This window comes from Typopeltis vanoorti, chromosome 20 (genome assembly GCF_054136105.1).
Source record: "Typopeltis vanoorti isolate ZY-2024b chromosome 20, IOZ_Tvanoo_1.0, whole genome shotgun sequence".
NCBI lineage: Eukaryota > Metazoa > Arthropoda > Arachnida > Uropygi > Thelyphonidae > Typopeltis > Typopeltis vanoorti.
The window spans coordinates 70,706,788-70,726,560 of record NC_143568.1 but is presented as its reverse complement, the minus strand read 5'-3'; the positions used below and the strand labels follow the sequence as shown (position 1 = coordinate 70,726,560).

Genomic DNA, 19,773 nt, shown 5'->3' with positions numbered 1-19,773 from the left:
ATCCTCTGAAGAAAGATGAAGAAAATTAGACTCTAGTTAGTATGGAAATTCTATTTAAAACACCGTTTTAAATATACAGTATTACAAATGTTAAAATCAAATTCACATAACATGTAAATTTTATTTATAAAAAAAATGACCCCAGAAACAGAAAAAATAATTACACAATTAATCCTAGGAAAAACATTCATCAATAATTACAATAAATGGAATCTTTGGTTTTACTGTTAAGGTGGAAGAGCAATGTATCTAAAGTACCTAAGCCTCAAGGCTGAACTATGAACATACCATCAATATACCTTAACCAGATAAAATGCTTCAGTGGAATGCATCATATGTATGTTTTTCAAACTCTCTATTTTTAATTTTCTCAATAGTCATAGTTTCCACTTTTGTATTATTTCGCTTTGCATACTATGATAATTGTTAATAATTAGTAAAAATGTGTTTAGGCTTAGGTGCTGGAGTCCAGAAGGGAATGCCTCCAATAGTCATGATAGAGAATATTGCAGATTCATTTTTTGTTATTTAATTACAGGATTTTATGTATTTGTGTAAGAAGTTGTGTGCTTGTTTCCTTACTTTCAAACTCTTTAAAAGTACAGCAACATGTACTAACAGGCATCATAAGATGGTAGTTACTTTGTCTATTAGTGAATTAATTTTTGATTTTGTCTGTTTGCAAAATGCAAGATGTGTGTATTCATTGGATTATGTAGAAAAGTTATGGATTTTTAAAGCGGATGAAAGGAGTGTGTGTGTGTGCGAGCGCACGTGTGTGTGCATGTGTGGAGTGTGACTTGAATGCAGAGTTGATGGGTAGTGATGTATTGGTGACTAAGAATAGAGTAGCAAGACTGTAACAAGATTGATTATCATCTGATAGCAAAGAATGATAATGTGAAACAGCAGCTAGTGAGCAGTGAGAAAGTTAAGAAAAAACTGGACAAGTAATTTGGTCAAAGAAGTCATCAATGGTAGCTGAATGACATAAGCATATGAGGATAGTAAAATTCAGGAAGAGTGAACATGGTTCAATGGTGGTGAATGAGAGTAGAAAGTAGTAAAACAGAGGAAGATGAAAAAGACAGTGGAATAACAAAGGCAGAATGGTAAAGAAACCAGTATGAAAGATATGAACAAAAGTGAAGATATTTGAAAATATTTGGTAATGTTAAGGAATGAGCTGAAAGGTTTGCAGAGTAACATAGGACATTTATGAAAGAGGTGGTTGAAGGTGTAATAAAGATGGTGCCAGTAAACAAGGCAAAGATGAACGGCTGCAGTGGAATGGTGGAAAGTAGTGTAGTGCTGAATGGAAGATTCTCTAACCCAGTACTATTATCCAATTAGAAGATTTCGTCACTTATCTGAACAATCTTCATCCTCCGATTAAACTCACTGGTGAATTAGAAACAAATAGATCTTTACCATTTTTGGATATACTAGTATGAAGTATCCAAACACACTCAACTTCTCAGTTCTATAGAAAGCCACCTAACACAGGACATTACCTACATGCCACATCTCATCACCACCTGATGTTGAAAGAGGAGGTGTTGTATTTGAAAGAGTACTGAATGTTGCTGTAGCTCTAGACTTCTTTATTGCCATGAGAGAGAAAATTTTGTGAGTCTGAATATATTATACACCTTTGAAAGCAATGGAATCTAATGTATTTTAATACAGGCTCTGTGACATACAGCTCTGCTATAGAGTTGCTACACTCTGGTGGAATTTGTGCAGATAAAACAGTATCTGGTAGCCTGCTGAAAGTAAAGCCACATGCTGGCATGTAAGCTTGCAAAGTAGGAAGTGGATATGCCAGCATCTGAGCTATTGTCTGCCCAATTTCTAGAACTTTTATCCAAAGGGATAAAGGAGTTTTACAGTCTGTCGAGTATTGGGGTGTTGTCAAGATTCTCGAATTGCGATTGAAAGATAGTTACATAGGTCTGATTCTCTGGCAGGGGTTTTATTTTAGTTAAATATGCCAGAGACAACTGTTGGCGTTAAAGTGGTAAAGGTGATTCATTTGCCTCGACATACAGACTAGGAACAAGTAACATGCGAAGTGATCTGATTGCAATTCTGATGGCTTGATGGTGAATAGGGTTTAGCCATCACGGTGTACCCTCCTTGGCTGAAGCACAGACTTAGGATCTGCAGTTTTGATCAATCAAGTTTTGATCTTATCAGTGCTTTGTACAATCGAAGCACAGACCATCTATCAGAGCCACAGTGGGTGGAAGATAGGGTGCATAGAATGCTCACTGCTTTACAGCACTGGTCCCATAAATAACATACATGAAGGAGGAAAGCGAGTTTACTATCAAATAAATGTTCCAAGAACTGTTATTTGATAGTAAAGACCATACTTGCAACAGAAATGCACACAAACTGTCTTCTGCTGCTGTGAAAATCTAAACCCTGTAGATGGCCAGTGGCTTGCTGCAGCTGTTTTTCTCTCTCTCTCTCTCTCTTTCTCACACACACACACACACACAAACAAACAAAATTTTAAGTGATGCCTTTATGTGGATGACTTTACCATCTTGTGTGGGATGACTGTGATCTGTGTTCCCCCCCAATAGATATTGCATGGAGTAATTTTCTGATTATGCTACTGGAGCTGCTTCAATAAGGATATCTCCTAAATGCAGTTTCTTTACAAGTTTTGGAGATCCTACCAAACCCTTATGGATGAAGAAAGGCAACATTTTTTCAATTGGATTCACCTGTTGAATGTAATATTAAGAGCAGTGGTGTATTTGTTGCAGCTTCTGATGTTATTTTGTTGATGATAATATAGTTTCTGTTGGTTGGGGGCTTGTTGAAGGTCTCTGACAAAATAAGTGAATGAAGAAGTATTCATTCTCAAAAGGAATTTAGTTCAGTGCCTGAGCTTCCCACCTACCATGGAGCTATACATGGATGCCTACTGACCAGCAAGCAATGACTATGTTCAGGAGTGGAATGTCAGAGTTATTCTGGACACAAGACAAGCATCACACAAGCCTTAGGCCCTGTCCCCAGACTATAGGGAAGGAGGCTCACTGTAGCACTCTTGACCCATGATGCAGGCAAACCCACTAGCTGATTGATCCCAGTCAGGCCATCATGGGCTGCCTATCTTGCTGAAACAGAGGCCAATGTAGTGGCAAAACTACCAGGATCCCCCTTTCCAGATATCCGTGGGTTGCACTGCATGGCAAACATTGCAGCAAGGTTTGGATCCCAGTGATGATAGTCTGAAAGATAGCATTGTAAAAATAAAGACTCGGGAGAAGTACAGCAAAGAATATGGGAAAAAAAAGTAAAAAAAAAAGAAAAAGAGGAAGAATGAAAATGGCCAGTGCTATCATTGGGAAGTCCCCTCCACCACCAGGTACCTCACATGGAGGGAAAGGATCCTCTAATTCAGACCTTGAAGTATTGGTTCACTATCATAGGTATAATCATAGGTATAATTAAAACTAAGTGTTTTATGTGGAAAATACAGTACAATAATTATCACAAATAGAAACAACAGAGTGAAAAACAAAAGAGTGAAAATAGCAAAAAGTAGGGGAGGGGGGAATAAAGACACAAACTAAGTAACATTATCTTACCTAACTATTTTTTTCAGCTCAAGATCAGCAACACTTGCAACACTGAAATCATAATAACAGAAAAGTTTTATTTAATGGCTTCTTTTTAAAGAGATATCAATTTGTCAGAATACTAATATTAACAAATTTGATAAAAAGCATTTTGTCCATTGGATTTTAATGCACACAAACACAATTTCTGTAAAGATTGCTGTTTTAGTATCCTTTAATTTTTTACAAACTTCTTAAAAAAAAAAATATTAAAATTAATTGGACAAGTCAAAAAAATAAAATCATTTTCAGTGAATGGAAAATCAAAATGCTTCATTTTATCAGGAAATAGTAGGGATAAATTTAGTTCATATACGGAACAAGCAAAAGGTTTCTAAGTATTATTATAAGACTTGCACTTTCCTTTGATTTTAAGAAAGAAAATAAAAATCCAAGTAATTTTATTAAAAATACTGAAATAGTAAAGCAAGTGAATATGTAAAGGATCACTTAAGGATCAAAAAATAAATTACTGGGATAAGACCTCCATAGCTTTTAAGGAATGCAGAGAAACAGACTTTGGACATAATGCCCAATCATCATGTTCACATGATCCATTGCATTAGCAGGTCTGAATGCTAAACAAATAATGAATTGGCCATCTGGGAATTAGCCAACCAAATATTCTGTATTGGCTTAAGCCAAAAACAAAATGACGAAACATCATGTCTGCTGGAATATCATCTGTTTAAGCAAAATCTACTGTTTCCATTATATTGGAAAATCAGGATGAACCAGCTTGAATTTGGATGAGCTTAATTGTCACCAAGTCACAATCACTTCTCATTATCTTTCCCATATTTTCATAGTGTGACTCATGAGTTTAATTCCTCTGTAGTTACTACAAGACTAGATATCACCTTTGTTCTTATATATTGGAACCAGTATACTCTCCCCCCCCCCCCCATTTCTCTGGCATTTGCTAATTTTCAATGCTTCTGTTGCATGACTCCATTAATAGAGTCTCATCCAGTTCAACTAGACATTTCTATACTTCTAGAGGATGTTATTAGATCCAACCGAATTCCCATTTTTCATCTTTCTCAGTGCATCTTCTACTTCCATTCTTGTTATGTTAGAAACTGACCTGATTATCTGATCTCCTTCCTTCATCCTTTTGTATATTTGTATTTACTTCAATAATTTCTCAAAATACTCTTTCCATCTATTGAACACATCCATTTTTTCATATTCTTCAAACAGCGTCCATCCAGAAGACCAAGGAAAAGAAAGAGGCAAATTCTCCAACTTCATTACTATGTTCGAGAAGACTAGAAGTAGAATCATTTAAAGACAAATTGTACAAAGGGGACTCAACCCATCACCAGACAGATGAGAAGAATTTCTTCACATAGTACAGTACCATTCTCTCCCTTGATCATGGTGGTCTGGTGTATATCTTTACTTTCTGCTCCTTTGTTTGGCTATTCTTGGGGGGGGGGAGTTACTTTTGATCTCTTCCTCATTATCCAGACTTTCACACATTTTAGCATAGGCTTCAGCTTTAGATCTTTCTCTGCTATCTTAGCCTTTTTCTTTGCTTCTCTATATTCTGTTCTGCTATTCTTGTTACTTAATTTGTCCCACTTCTGCTTGGCAATTTTTTTTTCTCTAATACATTTTTTGTATCTCATCATTTCACCATTAATATTAATGGTGAAATGTGAAATTAATGACATTAATATTTCTTGCTGTCAGGTCCAACTCTTTTCCAATATTATGGATATTTTCCAATTTTTTTTTTTGCTCAATTATCATCTCCTTTTGGTCCATTTTCAGCAATCATTGGTATTTACTTCGATTTAAGCAGTAAGTTAAAATGAAGCACAATCAACTTATCATAACAAACACCATTCTGTTAAACTCACCCACTATCAATAAATTCCAAATGAACTCCCATAGGCTATTCTAAAGAAAATTCACTACAGCTAACTCTATATTATCAACTAACAAACTGAGTTTGCTATAGTGAGAATCAGCTGTAATTAACTGAAATAGCAAAACATAAAAATATTGTAAAAACAAAGTTCTTATATATGACTTTAATAACAGCTTGTTGAAAGTTTTCCACTTGGTTATACTATAAATTAAAGATGCCAAAAAGTTATATTCTTGGCTTAATCCTTTATCCAAGCGTAAGCAAACAAAGTGTGCGCATGAAGTCACTTCACGACTGGGCTACTTGTATACAGACACTAATGATTTCAAATCAATTGCCTTAGTATCCCATAATGCAATGCATGTATCCTTACAGACATGCATTGCATTATGGGATACTAAGGCAATTGATGTGAAATCATTTTTTGTATCATTGGAAGGGCCACTACCCAGACTGGTTTTGACCTTTATTGAGGTCTCATGACTGGAAGCCAGACCAAAAGGTGATACCAAGGTTGAAGTAATGTAGAAGTCATACTTCCATATACGAGTAGTTTTGTTTCATATGGGGTTTTCCCCTTTCCTAACCCCCCCCCCATCCCTTAGGATGGGTTGAGCCCTCCAAATGAGGGAATAAGTATGTATTTATGTAGATTCGCATGTGTTCACAGGGCAGGTTTGCCTGTTCTGAGGGATGAAAAACCTGAGTTCCCAGGTGAAAAAAATCCTCTACTTCCGTATGAGACTGGCTAACTCACCTTTAGTTGAAAGAGACCAGATAAAAGGTTCCTCAAGTCATCGACGGGAATCAAACCCAGGTCTTTCCGACCAAGGGCTTTATCTATACCGAATGAGCTACAGGGACTCTATACAAGTAGTCAAAAGGTGTCACCCCTTATTACTACATTACATTACGGCATTATTTTAACCTTGGTATCACTTCTAGGTCTGGTTCCCACCGATGAGACCTCAATAAAGGTCGAAACCAGTCTGGGAGTGGCTCTTCCCATAATGCAAAGCATTATACAAGTCCGTAAGGATATATGCATTGCATTATGGGAAGAGCCACTCCCAGACTGGTTTCCATTAGGCAAATGAAGACATTATATATAGCTTCTATATACAAGTAACCCAGTCGTGAAGTGACTTCACGTGCAAACTTTCCTTGCTTACACTTCGATAAAGAACTAAACCAAGAATATAACTTCTTGACTTCTTTAATATTACTTTATTGATAGCTTATTGCACACACACTCACGCATACACTATCCAATACCCTAAACTCTTCGGGATTGTGTCTTTTGAATACAGCAGAGAAAGTCTTTTTTTTTTCCCCTTTTGTTTCTTTTCTTAATGACCAAGTTTTAAGGATCTCACTACTTGGCCTCCAGGAGGAATCAATTTTTGAAATTATGGTCTTTCATGTTAGTAAATTCTTGAAAATAATGCAAACAAATTTAAGACTGCATTAAATATTAGGAATATGTCTTAAGTATAATAATAAAGCTGCTTGTGACAAAAGTGAAATAAGCTCAAACTATGGTAATGCTTATTACTTTCAGAAACTTCAAGTTTTTAGCATAAACAATGAATTTGCTTATTTAATAAATTAAGAAAATAGATGTTTTAGTTTCTTTATTGAACATTAAAATTGCCAAACTAATCACGATAAAGTGGTTGATGTTGTTGATGGTTCTTGTACCATTATGTTCAAGAGTACATGGCTATCCAAATAAAAGATTTAGATTCTAATTAGTCTGACAACTACTGGTTCACCTGTCTTAATGATAGGGCAGGTGAACATCATCATCAAATTCCTGACGTGTACAGGATATGATAGTACTACATGAAAAATTTACATCATTACTAACTTCCTATCTACAATTTTCCTCCAAATCAGTCTGTTACTTATCAAGACTCCAATATTATAATTATCAGATCTTATATTTCTATCGTCTAAGGCACTTTGTACCATTTCAATCGACCTATATCTTGGTCTTCCTTGGGTCCTTTTGCTGCCAACCTGGCAGAGAACACTTATTTTGCTAATCTTTCTTCGCTCATTCTGTTTTAAGTGACCATACCAACTGAGATTAGCTCTGCTAACGCATTCCTGGATGCTGACGATGTCAAGTTCTTTCCTAATATCCTCGTTTTTAATATGATATTGCCATTGATGCCATCTGTTCACGCCTCTAATCTTTCTCAGGACTCTCATATCTGCAGTCTCTAGTCTTTGGTCAAGTGTTTTACTTCTGACCCAACTCTCAGATCCATAAGTTAAAACTGGTTTGAACACTGTCTTGTATACAGCTAATTTAGTGTTCCGACTAATTTCTCTCTTATTCCATATGAATTTATTGAATTGACTTCCCACCATACCAGCTTTGCTGATTCTGTTGTCTATTTCTATATTTAATTTACCATCTTCACTAAAAATCGTACCTAAGTAGCTGAAATGTTTTACTTGTTCTACAGGTTCTCCATTCACAACACAGTTGACATTTTCAATGATTCTGCCTATTTTCATTGTTGTTGTTGTCTTTTTAATGCTGACCTTCATACCATATCTATTACAACAGTTATTCAATTTACTCAGAGAATCTTGCAGACTTGTAGCGGATTTATTTAGAAGTAAAATCATCCGCATAAAGTAAAGAGCTGACATTAATATCTCCAATTTTGATATCATGTTTAATACCACTTTCCTTCATAATGTGATCCATATAGATAATGAATAACAGAGGGGATAATGTACATTCTTGTCTCACACCAGATTTAACATTAAACCATCTTCCTGTACTTCCTTCAATTCTAACTGCTGACTTACAACTCAAATAAAGACTAAGTATTGCTTGATATAATGCCCCATTGACACCATATAACTGTAGCGTATTGAATAGCTTCTCTCTTGGCACCTTGTCATATGCCTTTTCCAAATCGACAAAACTTAAATACAGATCATTGTTATATTCCCATAATTTCTCCACTATTTGTCGTCAAGTGAAGATCTGATCCTCACAGCCTCTATTTGGCCTAAATTCAGCTTGTTCTTCACCAAGCTTTTCTTCCACAATTCTTCTCAACCGTTTCTCAAGTATACTTGCATAGATCTTGCCAGGAACACTCAGTAGGGAAATACCTCTGTAATTCTCAAATTCAGTTTTATTTCCCTTTTTATATATGGGTACTATGAGAGCTCTACTCCAATCATCGGGAATTCGTCCCTCCGTCCAGGCTTTCTAAACTATGCAGTGCAGTCACTGTAAGACTCTTATACCACCATATTTCAGCATTTCTGGTCGAATATCATCTACTCCTGCAGCCTTTCCACGTTTCAAGCCTTTAATGGCTTTTTCTACTTCAAGTATGGATATGTATTCCTGACTGCATGTCTGTTCAGTGTTTTTTACCACTGTGCTGTCATCGCTGCATGTTTCATTTAGCAGTTTTTTCAAAGTAATTACTCCATACTTCAAGGATATCTTTTTCTCCTGTTTTCATGTCACCTTTGTCATCTCTAACTCGTTTCACAGCACTCTTTCCTCCATTATTAAGCTTCTTAAACAACCTCCAGAATATTTTGCCACCTTCTTGATATTTATTTTCTATATTCTTGCCAAAGTCCTCCCATGACTTTTGTTTAGCTAGTTTTACACAGTGTTTAGCTTTCTTACATTTGTCTCTGTATTCTCTAAGAGCAAAAGCTGACTTATTTGCCAGGAACTTTTGAAATGCTTTCTTCTTTTCCTTCACTGTCTCTTCAACTTCCTGTGCCACCATGGAGTTCTGATTTTTCTATCCTTGCAGACAACCTCACCGCATGCCTCTCTGGATGAATCAATCAGGGTTTCCTTTAGAGTTTGCCATTGAATCTCCAAGGTTTGGTTCCTGTTCTCAAACTCTTTCATTTTTTCTTCAATAATCTTTGTGTATTTTAGTCTACAATTCCCATCTGAGAGCTGCTCAACTTTTATTCGCTTTAAAACTTTCTTACATGTTATTCTTTTCAATATGAAATTCAATTTTATCCTGCTCAAGACTAAATAGTGATCACTTCCAATTTCAAATCCTCTGTACACTCTAGTGTCCTGCACCAGGGAGAAAACATCACTATCAACAATAACATAGTCAATGAGATTTTTTTTATTCCTTGCCTCTTCTCTCCATGTGAATTTGTGCACATTTTTATGTTGGAACATGGTGTTAGTAATAACCAGTCCATGTCCTGAGCAGAAATCCAACAGATATTTGCCATTATTATTAGCTTTGCTCTTTTCTCCAAATTTTCCCAAATATTTTTGTATGTCTCACAATCATTTCCTACTCTGCTATTTAGATCCCCAACAAGGACCAACTTTTCCTTTTTCATTGCATCAGTTGCTTTTTCTAAAGAATCAAAAAAAATTCTCCACTTCTACCTTAGTAGAACCTTCTGTGGGACCATAGGCACAAATAAGTCTCATTGTCTAGTTCCCCCATTCTCATATTTGCCCACATTACTCTACTTGAGACTGACTGCCATTCAAGAAGATTAGCCTCGTATTTTGTGTTGAATACTATGGCTACTCCTTCTTTTCCTTGATTGTCATTGCCTGAATTTCTTTGCCATTCAGGTTTCTTATGTTGATAATACCAATCTTCAACTCTTGTGATATTGAGTTGGGGTGTGTTTTCAGATTTGTTCCAGTAGCCGACTTTTCACTGTTCACCCTGATTCTCTGGCAAAAACAACAGGGGCCTTGTTTAACCGGGCGATGCCCAGCCGACATGAAATTCTGTCATGTTGTACCATCATTTGAAATTTTGGTTTAAGCCAATAAGAATACAATTTGGTCAGCTAAATCCTAATATGCCAGCCCATCCTCATTCGTTCAGTATCCAGATAGATACCTAACAAGGTGCACCATGAGAAGGTTAGGATTGGACATTAGGTCAGAAGCCCTGGTCGATTCTCTACATTCCTTTAAAGGCTATGTGAAGTCTCCTCTCAGTTATACAGCTTTGGACCTTAACTCCCCACCCTTTTTTTTATATAGTAGTATAATATATACATAAATAATTTCATTCTTAATAAGTTTAAACATTGGAAATTTGCTTGTCTAGCTGGAGTTTCACAATCCTGAATTGTAGATAAGCACTAATCTGAATATCTGTTAGTTTCTCTTACCATAAATTCCAATGGGACATCAGTTAAAAATGCAGAGTACACTGCAGATGGATTTTCAACATCAAGTGGTAAAAGTAGCTTATCTTTGCTGTTGTACTCCTTAACCAGTACTGCCACGTTATTACTTACTGGATTCCATTCGACTGAAACTGAAAATTCAGAAACCTTACTTTGTGAAATATCTTCCTCATCAGATGTTCTGTAAATACAATACCTGATTAACATCATCATCTGAATTCACTACATTCCAGAAAATTCAAACTTCATCAAATGTGTTTTTTTTTTTTTTTGATTTTGACAGTGGCTCATCACTAGAACATGTGGATTTCCCACATGTTTCTAGTTTGTAGGCTTTCATCACATGCATTCTTCTTCATTTTCCGTTAGGAACAGATAAATTTTTACTTCCTATGCGTATACTGTCCCAAGACTGAAAGCAGCTGTCCCTATATAGTGCACAACATGTTCTCTCCAAAAGCCACTATTCTGCTGATACAAGAAAAACAAGTAGTTTTATTATATCACTGAAAAGGTACAGATACATTTGCAGTCTGTATAATATATTTGTCAACAAATACTGCAATTAGAGACAACTGGGACAAAATCGGCTACTACCTAATGAAACACATCTCCTCCTGCAGAAACTATGCTGCATCAACTCAAGCAAAACTGTTTGTTGTACCACCAAACACAGTATCTAACTAAAAACAGTTGTCCTAACATTTGTCCAAATTTTCAATTACATGAAATAAATGTTTGTTCAATTTCATTTGAACTTTTCGACATCATTAAGACAGATCACAAATGCTAACTTCAAATAAAATTCTACCGAAAGAGTTGCAACTAATATGCCATATAAACTTTGTGTCAATGTGTCTGCCTGCCCAACACAGAAGAGGCACACAAACGGTAATGAGAAGTCCCCTGGGTAAGATAAATGTGCAAAACACTTCCCAACGTGAATGTGTTAATAAAACCAGTAGCACTGTGCTTTTGTGATATCTTGGTTGATTACATTGCGTACATTATCAGATCAAAAACCTGTTGTGTTTTTGATCTGATAATGTATGCACAATTAGTGTCATCAATTCTTCATTCAGAACAGTGATTATTTATGACTATTTCACACAGGAAGGATTGAGTTGGAGTGTAACACAAGATAACTGTCTTGCATACTGCTAGACCATTAAAATCTTTTTGAAAGATAGCAGTATTTTAAGTTATGGTTTCATCTTTGTTCCCAGAAATAGTACATACAACATTAATATTCAAAAAATTTTAATGCAACATTAATAAATTAAGCACACTGTAGCAAAGGAAGCAATTCGGACTTACCTATGTCTAGTATCAGAAGATGCTACAATTAAATGGGGAACAATATCAATTTCATTGTATACACCACAGCTTATGAATTTAACAACACCTAATTTTACAAGTTCAAGCTGATCTGGAGGAAGTGGTTGCTCTCCAAGCACTCTTTTAAAGGAATGTTCACTTAAACCAGGAGGTGGTGGACTTGATAATTGCAAAGAAGTGCCTTCAGAATCTGCCTTGGACTGAGTGGATTTTGTGATTCTAGGAATGAAAAACAAACTATGATATACATTATCTGTGAATGTGAGCTGAAAAGTAGTACAACTTAATCTCACCCCCCCCCCAGTAATTGGAATAGATATTTCCCCAAACAAGTTCAGCAATGTATATACAACATAATGCTGTATGCATAGTTGTGACATTAAGAAGTATTACTTAACAACATTAACAAACAAAAGACAATAAGAATTATGTACATTCACACTAGGTGTGATATCTCAAATATCTCAGCCACTAATTATTTCATTCACCAGTTCCTGAGGGTAAGTAACTCCTCTGCCTGCATCATTTGCAGAATGAAGTTTCATCACTAGCAGTTTTTTGATTTTACCAAAAACTGAATCTGCTAAACAATTTTTCTCCAATGTCTTAAACATCAAGTTTAATTAAAATGGGTTTGTTCATTCTCAAGTTTCATGTGTAAAAACAGACATTGAGAGCCTTCATAGTTCAGTTGGTATAGATAAAACCCTTTAGTCAGAAAGACCTGGGTTCAATTCCCTGTCTATTATGTGAAGAACCTTTATCTGGTCTCTTTTGACTTAAGGTGAATTAGCCAGTTTCATATGGAATTAGAGGATTTTTTTCACCCAGAAACGAGTTTTTTTTTTGTCCTTCAGAACAAGCAAACCAGCCCTGTGAACACACAGATTTACAGCCATGAATACTTACGACAATATGTGGAAGAGACAGAGTCCTCATCACGCCATTATGCCCATAGTTAACCATGAGTCACATCATGTTAGTCAACCTCCTGGATAGGAGATGGCACACTAATGGGATGGAATGAAAAAAACAGACATTAAGCTAATAGCTGCTATTCACTTATGAGTATGCCTAAAAACAGGAACAATGGATGTTTGCTTACTGTAATTAATTGGGATCAAAAAAAAAAAAAAAATTGTGTTAAGAGAATTTCATGACTATTGGGACCAGTTCTGTTTATTTTTAAACTAAAATTATCTTCACACTGATTTATGTCATTATAATAATACAGCATACAGATAGCATTCTAATAAAGAACATATAAGAAAGAAATGCTTTCATGACTTTTACTTTTTCAAAAAAATACAGTGATCTCTCATCTATCTGACCTTTAAATGGGTATCATAGCATCAACAGACTTCTGATACAGCACCATGTAATTGTACCCTCATTTATCTAACCAGAAAAGGTTAGTAAGAGGGAAAAATGATGCAAGGGTGTTCTAAATCATAAATATAAACTGTACTTTGAAAATAACTGGCTATGTATGTTGGATTCATGTTTTTATGAGTGTTTGCTTCTAAGAGTTTGCTTGTGCAGTTATTACAAGAACTTAAAAAAAACTTATTTGTATTATATATATATATATATATATATATATATATATATATATATATATTCGTTTGTTGTGGACAATGTGAAGCAGCATAACTGCAGATGAATTCAACATCAGATTTTTTTGGGGGTGACCATATGTGCTTCCTGCACATAAGGTCACCAAAAACCACTCCAAAATGCGCACTTTCATGTCATGGCTCATTTGCATATACACCACTGACAGCACCCACTCATCTGTATATGATAATCAGATTTGGTGACACCTTTTTTTTACATAATGTACCTGAAGTTCATGTGTTTTTACCCCCCCCCCCTGCCCAAGTTATTGCAATTTTTTTATGGAAACTAGTGTACATGTTCTTATACTCAGGCAATAATGATCAGGGAGTTTTTTCCCCAGTCATTCAAAAATAAAAACAAGGATAAGCTTGAATGCAAGCAATATCAAGTAATGTGGGCAAACATCAAAAGATAACTGGACAATGACTTATTTGTGCATAAAGTCTGACAAAATGTTCTACTATGAAAGAACCGAAGGAATTTTGGAAATCATTAGAAACTTCAGCTAACAAAGAAAAAGCTAGTTCATGTTGGAGATATTTAAGCAGCAGAACAGTGAAGTTGGTGATTAATACCAAAATATTTTTATATGTGAGGTATTAATTACCAACTTCACTGTTCTGCTGTTTAGATCTCCAACATGAACTAGCTTTTGCTTTGTTAGCTAAAGTTTCTAATGATTTCCAAAATTCCTTCGATTCTTTCATAGTAGAACATTTTGTCGGAATTTTGTCAGAACAAAAGTAAGAATAAAGGTAAGTATCTGATGGATTTCCATTAAGGATATAGGCTAGTCCTTATTAATGCAATATTCCTATATAAAGAGGTATATAAATTCATATGGATTAAAGACAAGAAATTAGAAAACTCTCAATGACTGCTATTGTTGATAGCAATTTCTTTGTGCTGATTCAGGACATGAGGGTGTAGAAAGAATATGAAATAGGAAGAGTGATCACCATTTAGTTTTGAGAAGAATAAAAATGAATTGAATAACGAGAAGAGAAATTTGCAAAAGTTTTAAAAAGTATCAAAGGGAAGAATCTTTTAGTGGTGATTCAAATATACAAGTATTATTCAAAAAAATATGAAAGTCTAAAAACAAGAAAATGTCACCTTGCAGATTCGGTGGCAGGATCTTAAGAACACAATGAAGATAAGTATCAGAAAGATGGCAAAATGTTCTGGAGGCTATTGAAAAAAACTTAGAAACAGAGGAAAAAGTACTGTAAAAGGAATCAGAGATTATAAAGAGTGATATAGAAACTGAAGATAATCTATATGTATGGAGTTATTACTTTGAAGGATTGCTAAATGAAACAAAAAAGTAACAGAATCGTGTAAAATATTCAAGAGGAATATTATATTTTTATAATGGGTGACACATGATATAGAAAATTAAAACATGTAGGATGTGTTTACTTCTGCTGTCTCAGTTACAGCTAAGTTAACAGGAGAATGCACTACTAGAGTTCAAAGGGAAACAATGGATAGTATTTGGAATTCAAAAACAAGGTTACATAACTTATTATTAACTAATAGTTAATGGCAATCACTTCCAAAAACTTTGAGACTAGCATGCAATCAGAGTGGTTAAGATTCAGATGGTGCCATAAAGTTTTACAAGTTCCAAAAATAGATGAAACTTAAATCTAATGGAATGAAAAACTTTGGTTTGATACCAAAGAACTCTTTGTTTTGTGTCAATGGCATGGTAAGCAAGACCAGACTTCTCAGCTTCTAAGAATTCGAAGTAGTCCCAATGTTATTGGATTTCAATCTTAGCAGAATGGACTCTCTGTCCAAAAATAAGTCAACATGAGCAAGGCACTTCATAGACATCAGGCAAGAAAAAAAAAAAAAAAAATGAAATTTATCTTTGGTAGGTGATAGAAAAGAAGACAGTTTCTTAGCTCATTTGAAGGTAGTGTACAGACTTTTTTTTTAAGAATCCAGGCTTTTGTTCTGATGTTTAAGGTAAGCTATGGAACTTCTTTTTACATCAGATTGTAGTCTGGGATGATGCCTATGAACAATTTTCTGGATGGTGGTTTCATTATATCTATTAGTAGCCAATATGATTTTTATTTTATTTAATTCTTCCAACAAAAGAACAGATTGCATGAACTCGATATATGTTTTGATAACACCTGTCTTCTGTGATGGATGATGGTGTGAAGAAGGATGGATGTATTTGCCAGTGAAGGAAAGTTTTCTATAAACAGAAAATACAATACAGCCTGTAGAAGTACAGATTATTAAAGTATCCAGAAAGAAAAGACTGTTGTAAGATTCATGTTCAATAGCAAACTTGATGTGGGTGTACATGCAATTTATTTTATCCAGAAATTGTAGTTTCTGACACTGAGTATCACCAAACTGTGAGGATATAATTTTATGGAACATCTGGAAAATCACCTCTTCAGTACCACTTTCCCTCTATCTTATATCTGGTTTAATTAGTGAATGATATCATGTTCCATATAAACAACTATCCAGCTTGAAAATCATGACAAAAATGTGCTACTGCTGGTATAAAATAATTCTAAAACTAATCTTGAAAATTTCACAGGTCACCCATGCCTTTTGATTACTACTCTTAAAAATCACTTGGAGGTGAGATATAATCCTTCTTGAATGTTCTGCTGGAATGACAAATAGGAGCTTCATCTCCGAGTCTCCTGAGGCATTCAATCCCAACATCAAAATGATTGTTCGATAACTCTGTCCTGGCAGCTCTGTTCAGCTTTCATAATGCATGTTCTTTTAGATATCTTTTTTCCAGAAGAGAACAGTTTTTTGTTAAACTGAACACTTGGGAAGTGAACAACAGCAAATCAGTTCTTCAAAATTTTCCATGAATTTGTTAGCTGCAAATGCTGCTTCCCCATTTCTTGTAGCTAATGAGATTCCAGTTCTATTCTTAAAACACCTGAATCATCCACAAGTTGCTTTACATTCAAATGTGCAGCTGGAATATTTTTAGAAATCATTTCTATTAACACATCTATATACAAACTATTTAAGTTGTTTCAAGAAGTAGTAAAATTTCCTGCCTTAGCTTTTATGGAGTTTTGTGCATGATTAAGTACTTACTAATGAGAATGTCTTTCACAGTTAACTGCAAAGCACATCTGTTTGTGAACTATGAAGACAACCTCTTGAATGAGACTGATATGAATAGTATGTGACAATAGAATATATCTCATGGTACATAACATGATATATCTTGTTATACCGTTTGTGACTAACTTCTGTTTCATATTTATTTTATAGTGCAACTGTGAGGCTAGCACTTTCCTCTATTCTCAAATATATACTGTTGCTAACAGATGTTATCAATTATCAAATTTCACTTGTTTAAGCTGGAAGGTAAAAAAAGTGCATCTGAAAATTACGTCCAGTATATTTGAGAATCCCCCCCCCACACACACACACCAATGCATTCCAAAAGAAAAATCAGAGTAATCAGTATCATGTTCAGCAGATCATGTTAATTATTTCTCAACAAAATCATCTCTGCAATCTACATACATTTACCAATGTTCATGTCATGTTAATGTAAGTTATTTTGGAATTGTGGACAAAGCAAACTAAGGCTATAAAGCTAGTATATTATGACTGTTAATTACATGTATTCTTCTGGACAGTTTGGAGATTTTGTTAATGAAATATCTTCCCACTATCTTGATTTCAGTACCTAACATGGTGAGAATGTCCTCTCAAATGTTCCTACAGTTTCAAGAAGAAACTGAGGATACAGAGTCAAGTGTGGGATAGACAGTGCAAGCAGTCCATTAACTGCAGTAATGTTCTGCAGTCTGGCATTCAGTGATAGCATAAGTTATTTTATGTGGGGTGAATGTGTAGGTATCAGTACCTTCTGAGAGTGGGCTGTATGTATGTGTGATGCAAAGCTCTGATCTGAATAGTACAAGTCATTCAAAATGCATGTCTACTATTAATTGTGGACACTATCTTGGAACACAGCAAAATTTGAAGGTACAGATTTGAAGAATTTATTCTGATATGCTCCTACATGCTACTCTATACTAATATTTCAAAACACAATCTCATGGTGTGGAGGTGAACAGATGATGTAGTCAAAGTATACCAGAAAGGCCACCCTAATATCAGTGACAAAGAAAAAAAAAAAGGCAAAGTATAAAGCAAACTGGAAACTATATAATGGAGTATAAAAACATGAAAGAGCATCTTTATAGGAGTTGAAATAATGTTGGAATGATCCATAAAGATATTAAAGAACAAGTACAAGAATACTGCATAAGTCAAGCAGCAACATTTAAAGCTAAAGAAAGGGAAACAATTGCTAAATGTTATTAGTGAATACAATCCAGAAGAAGGGAAACCAAAACTAGACACAGAAGAATTTTATGAAGATCTTCAAAATGTGATAGACAAAATAAATAACAATGTATAATAATAAATGGGTATTTCAATGTTGCTATTCCAGGTATATATCAAAGATCTAATTAAGAAATAATCAATGAAAATGGAATAAATCTGGTATAGTTTTGTATGAATAATGAATTAAAATTAAATTAATTCATTAATTTATTTTAAATTCTGTATTATTTTAAACTGTAAGAGTTCTAACATCAGCAGATATAGGAAACAACCATAAGTTAGTTCTTGGAAAAATAAAACTATCAAATGCATTAAAGAATAAAACACAACACGAGAAGAACAAAATACAGGACAGAATTTTTCCAGGATGAAAGTATAAGATGCCCTATACCAAAAGAGTGTTAGATAAACTGGAAACATTAAAAGACAGAAACAAACAAAAAAGAAGAAAAATGGATAGCTTTTAAAGACATTGTACATGAAGGAACAAGGAGAAAAAATAATTAGTACAAAAACTAATCAAGATGAACACTATGAAGAAGAGATAAAAAGTTTAGAACATTTTTATGGTACTCAAAGAAGAATCTGTAGAATACAAACATAAAAGAAAGAACTAAATGAAAGATAAAGCTAACAAATATTGGACTTGATAAATGGAAAAATTATTTTCAAAATCTATACACAGAAAGGAGCAAAGTTAATATAATCAACAATAAAGATGTTTACAACGAGGATAGCATAACTTTTGAAATAACAGAAAAAGACATCGAACAAACTCTTAAAGAACTTAAAAAAACAGAAAATCAGCTGAAATAGAAAGATACAGAATGAACTATTAAAATATAGAAGGGAAACAATTAGCAGAAGAACTGCCATATTTTATATATTGTATTTAAGGAAAGAAAAATACCAAATCACTGGCAGAAGAGTTTAACAATACCAATGTTTAAAAACAGAGATGGGACATATCCAGAACTACAGAGGAATAAATCTACTCTTCACTACATTAAAATTATGCACAAAAATATTTGGAAATATAATAAATAATTTACTTGAATTATCCGATGAGCAACAAGGAGTCAGGAAAAATAGACCAACAATAGATGCAATATTTATATTAAAGCAAATAATAGAAAAATTGATGGAATATAATAAACCTCGTTACATGTGCTTTACTGATTTAACAAAAGCATTTGATAGAATGGTTTAAATTAAGACATAAGCAACCATGTTAAAAAGGACAAAACCAAAACAAATTGTAGAACTAATTTCGTAGAATACAAATTATAATTATGCTTATGATATAATCTTATTAGCAGAAAACGAAGATGGCCTACAAAATAGATAAAAATAAGATATCAACAGAACTGAAACACTGACAGTTGCCAATAAACCAATAAGATGTAAATTGGAAATTAAAGGGAAAATAATTGAACAAGGTTAGCAAAATAAAATATTTAGAAACAGAAATAAACAATTATGACATCACACAAAACTAAGTTCAAGAACAACAATAAAAGCTAGTAAAATATTGGATGTCTCATCTGAAAGAATAAGAACATAAGCAAAGAAACAAAAAAATAAGAATCTATAAAGGAGTAATCAAACCCATACTAACATATGTAGTAACTAAAAAAATTAGAGAAATCAATGAAACTACAAAAATATAAACATTTTAAAAAAAATTGAAGGTGTAACAATATTAAACAAAACCTGGAACTCACAAATCAGTGAAATTTC

At 34.2% G+C, this 19,773-nt stretch overlaps 1 protein-coding gene across 1 annotated transcript in view; it reads right to left on the bottom strand.

Annotated features, from left to right (window-relative positions):
• LOC150095553 (proteasome adapter and scaffold protein ECM29) overlaps nucleotides 1–19,773 on the bottom strand; it is a 691,438-nt gene that overhangs the window by 627,380 nt on the left and 44,285 nt on the right. Inside the window, exons 5-6 of the mRNA XM_090409825.1 lie at nucleotides 12,025–12,264; nucleotides 3,612–3,653 (exon numbers count right to left, since the gene is read on the bottom strand). Of these exons, the coding sequence (XP_090265951.1) occupies nucleotides 3,612–3,653; nucleotides 12,025–12,264 (282 nt within the window). The remainder of the gene's footprint in view (nucleotides 1–3,611; nucleotides 3,654–12,024; nucleotides 12,265–19,773) is intronic.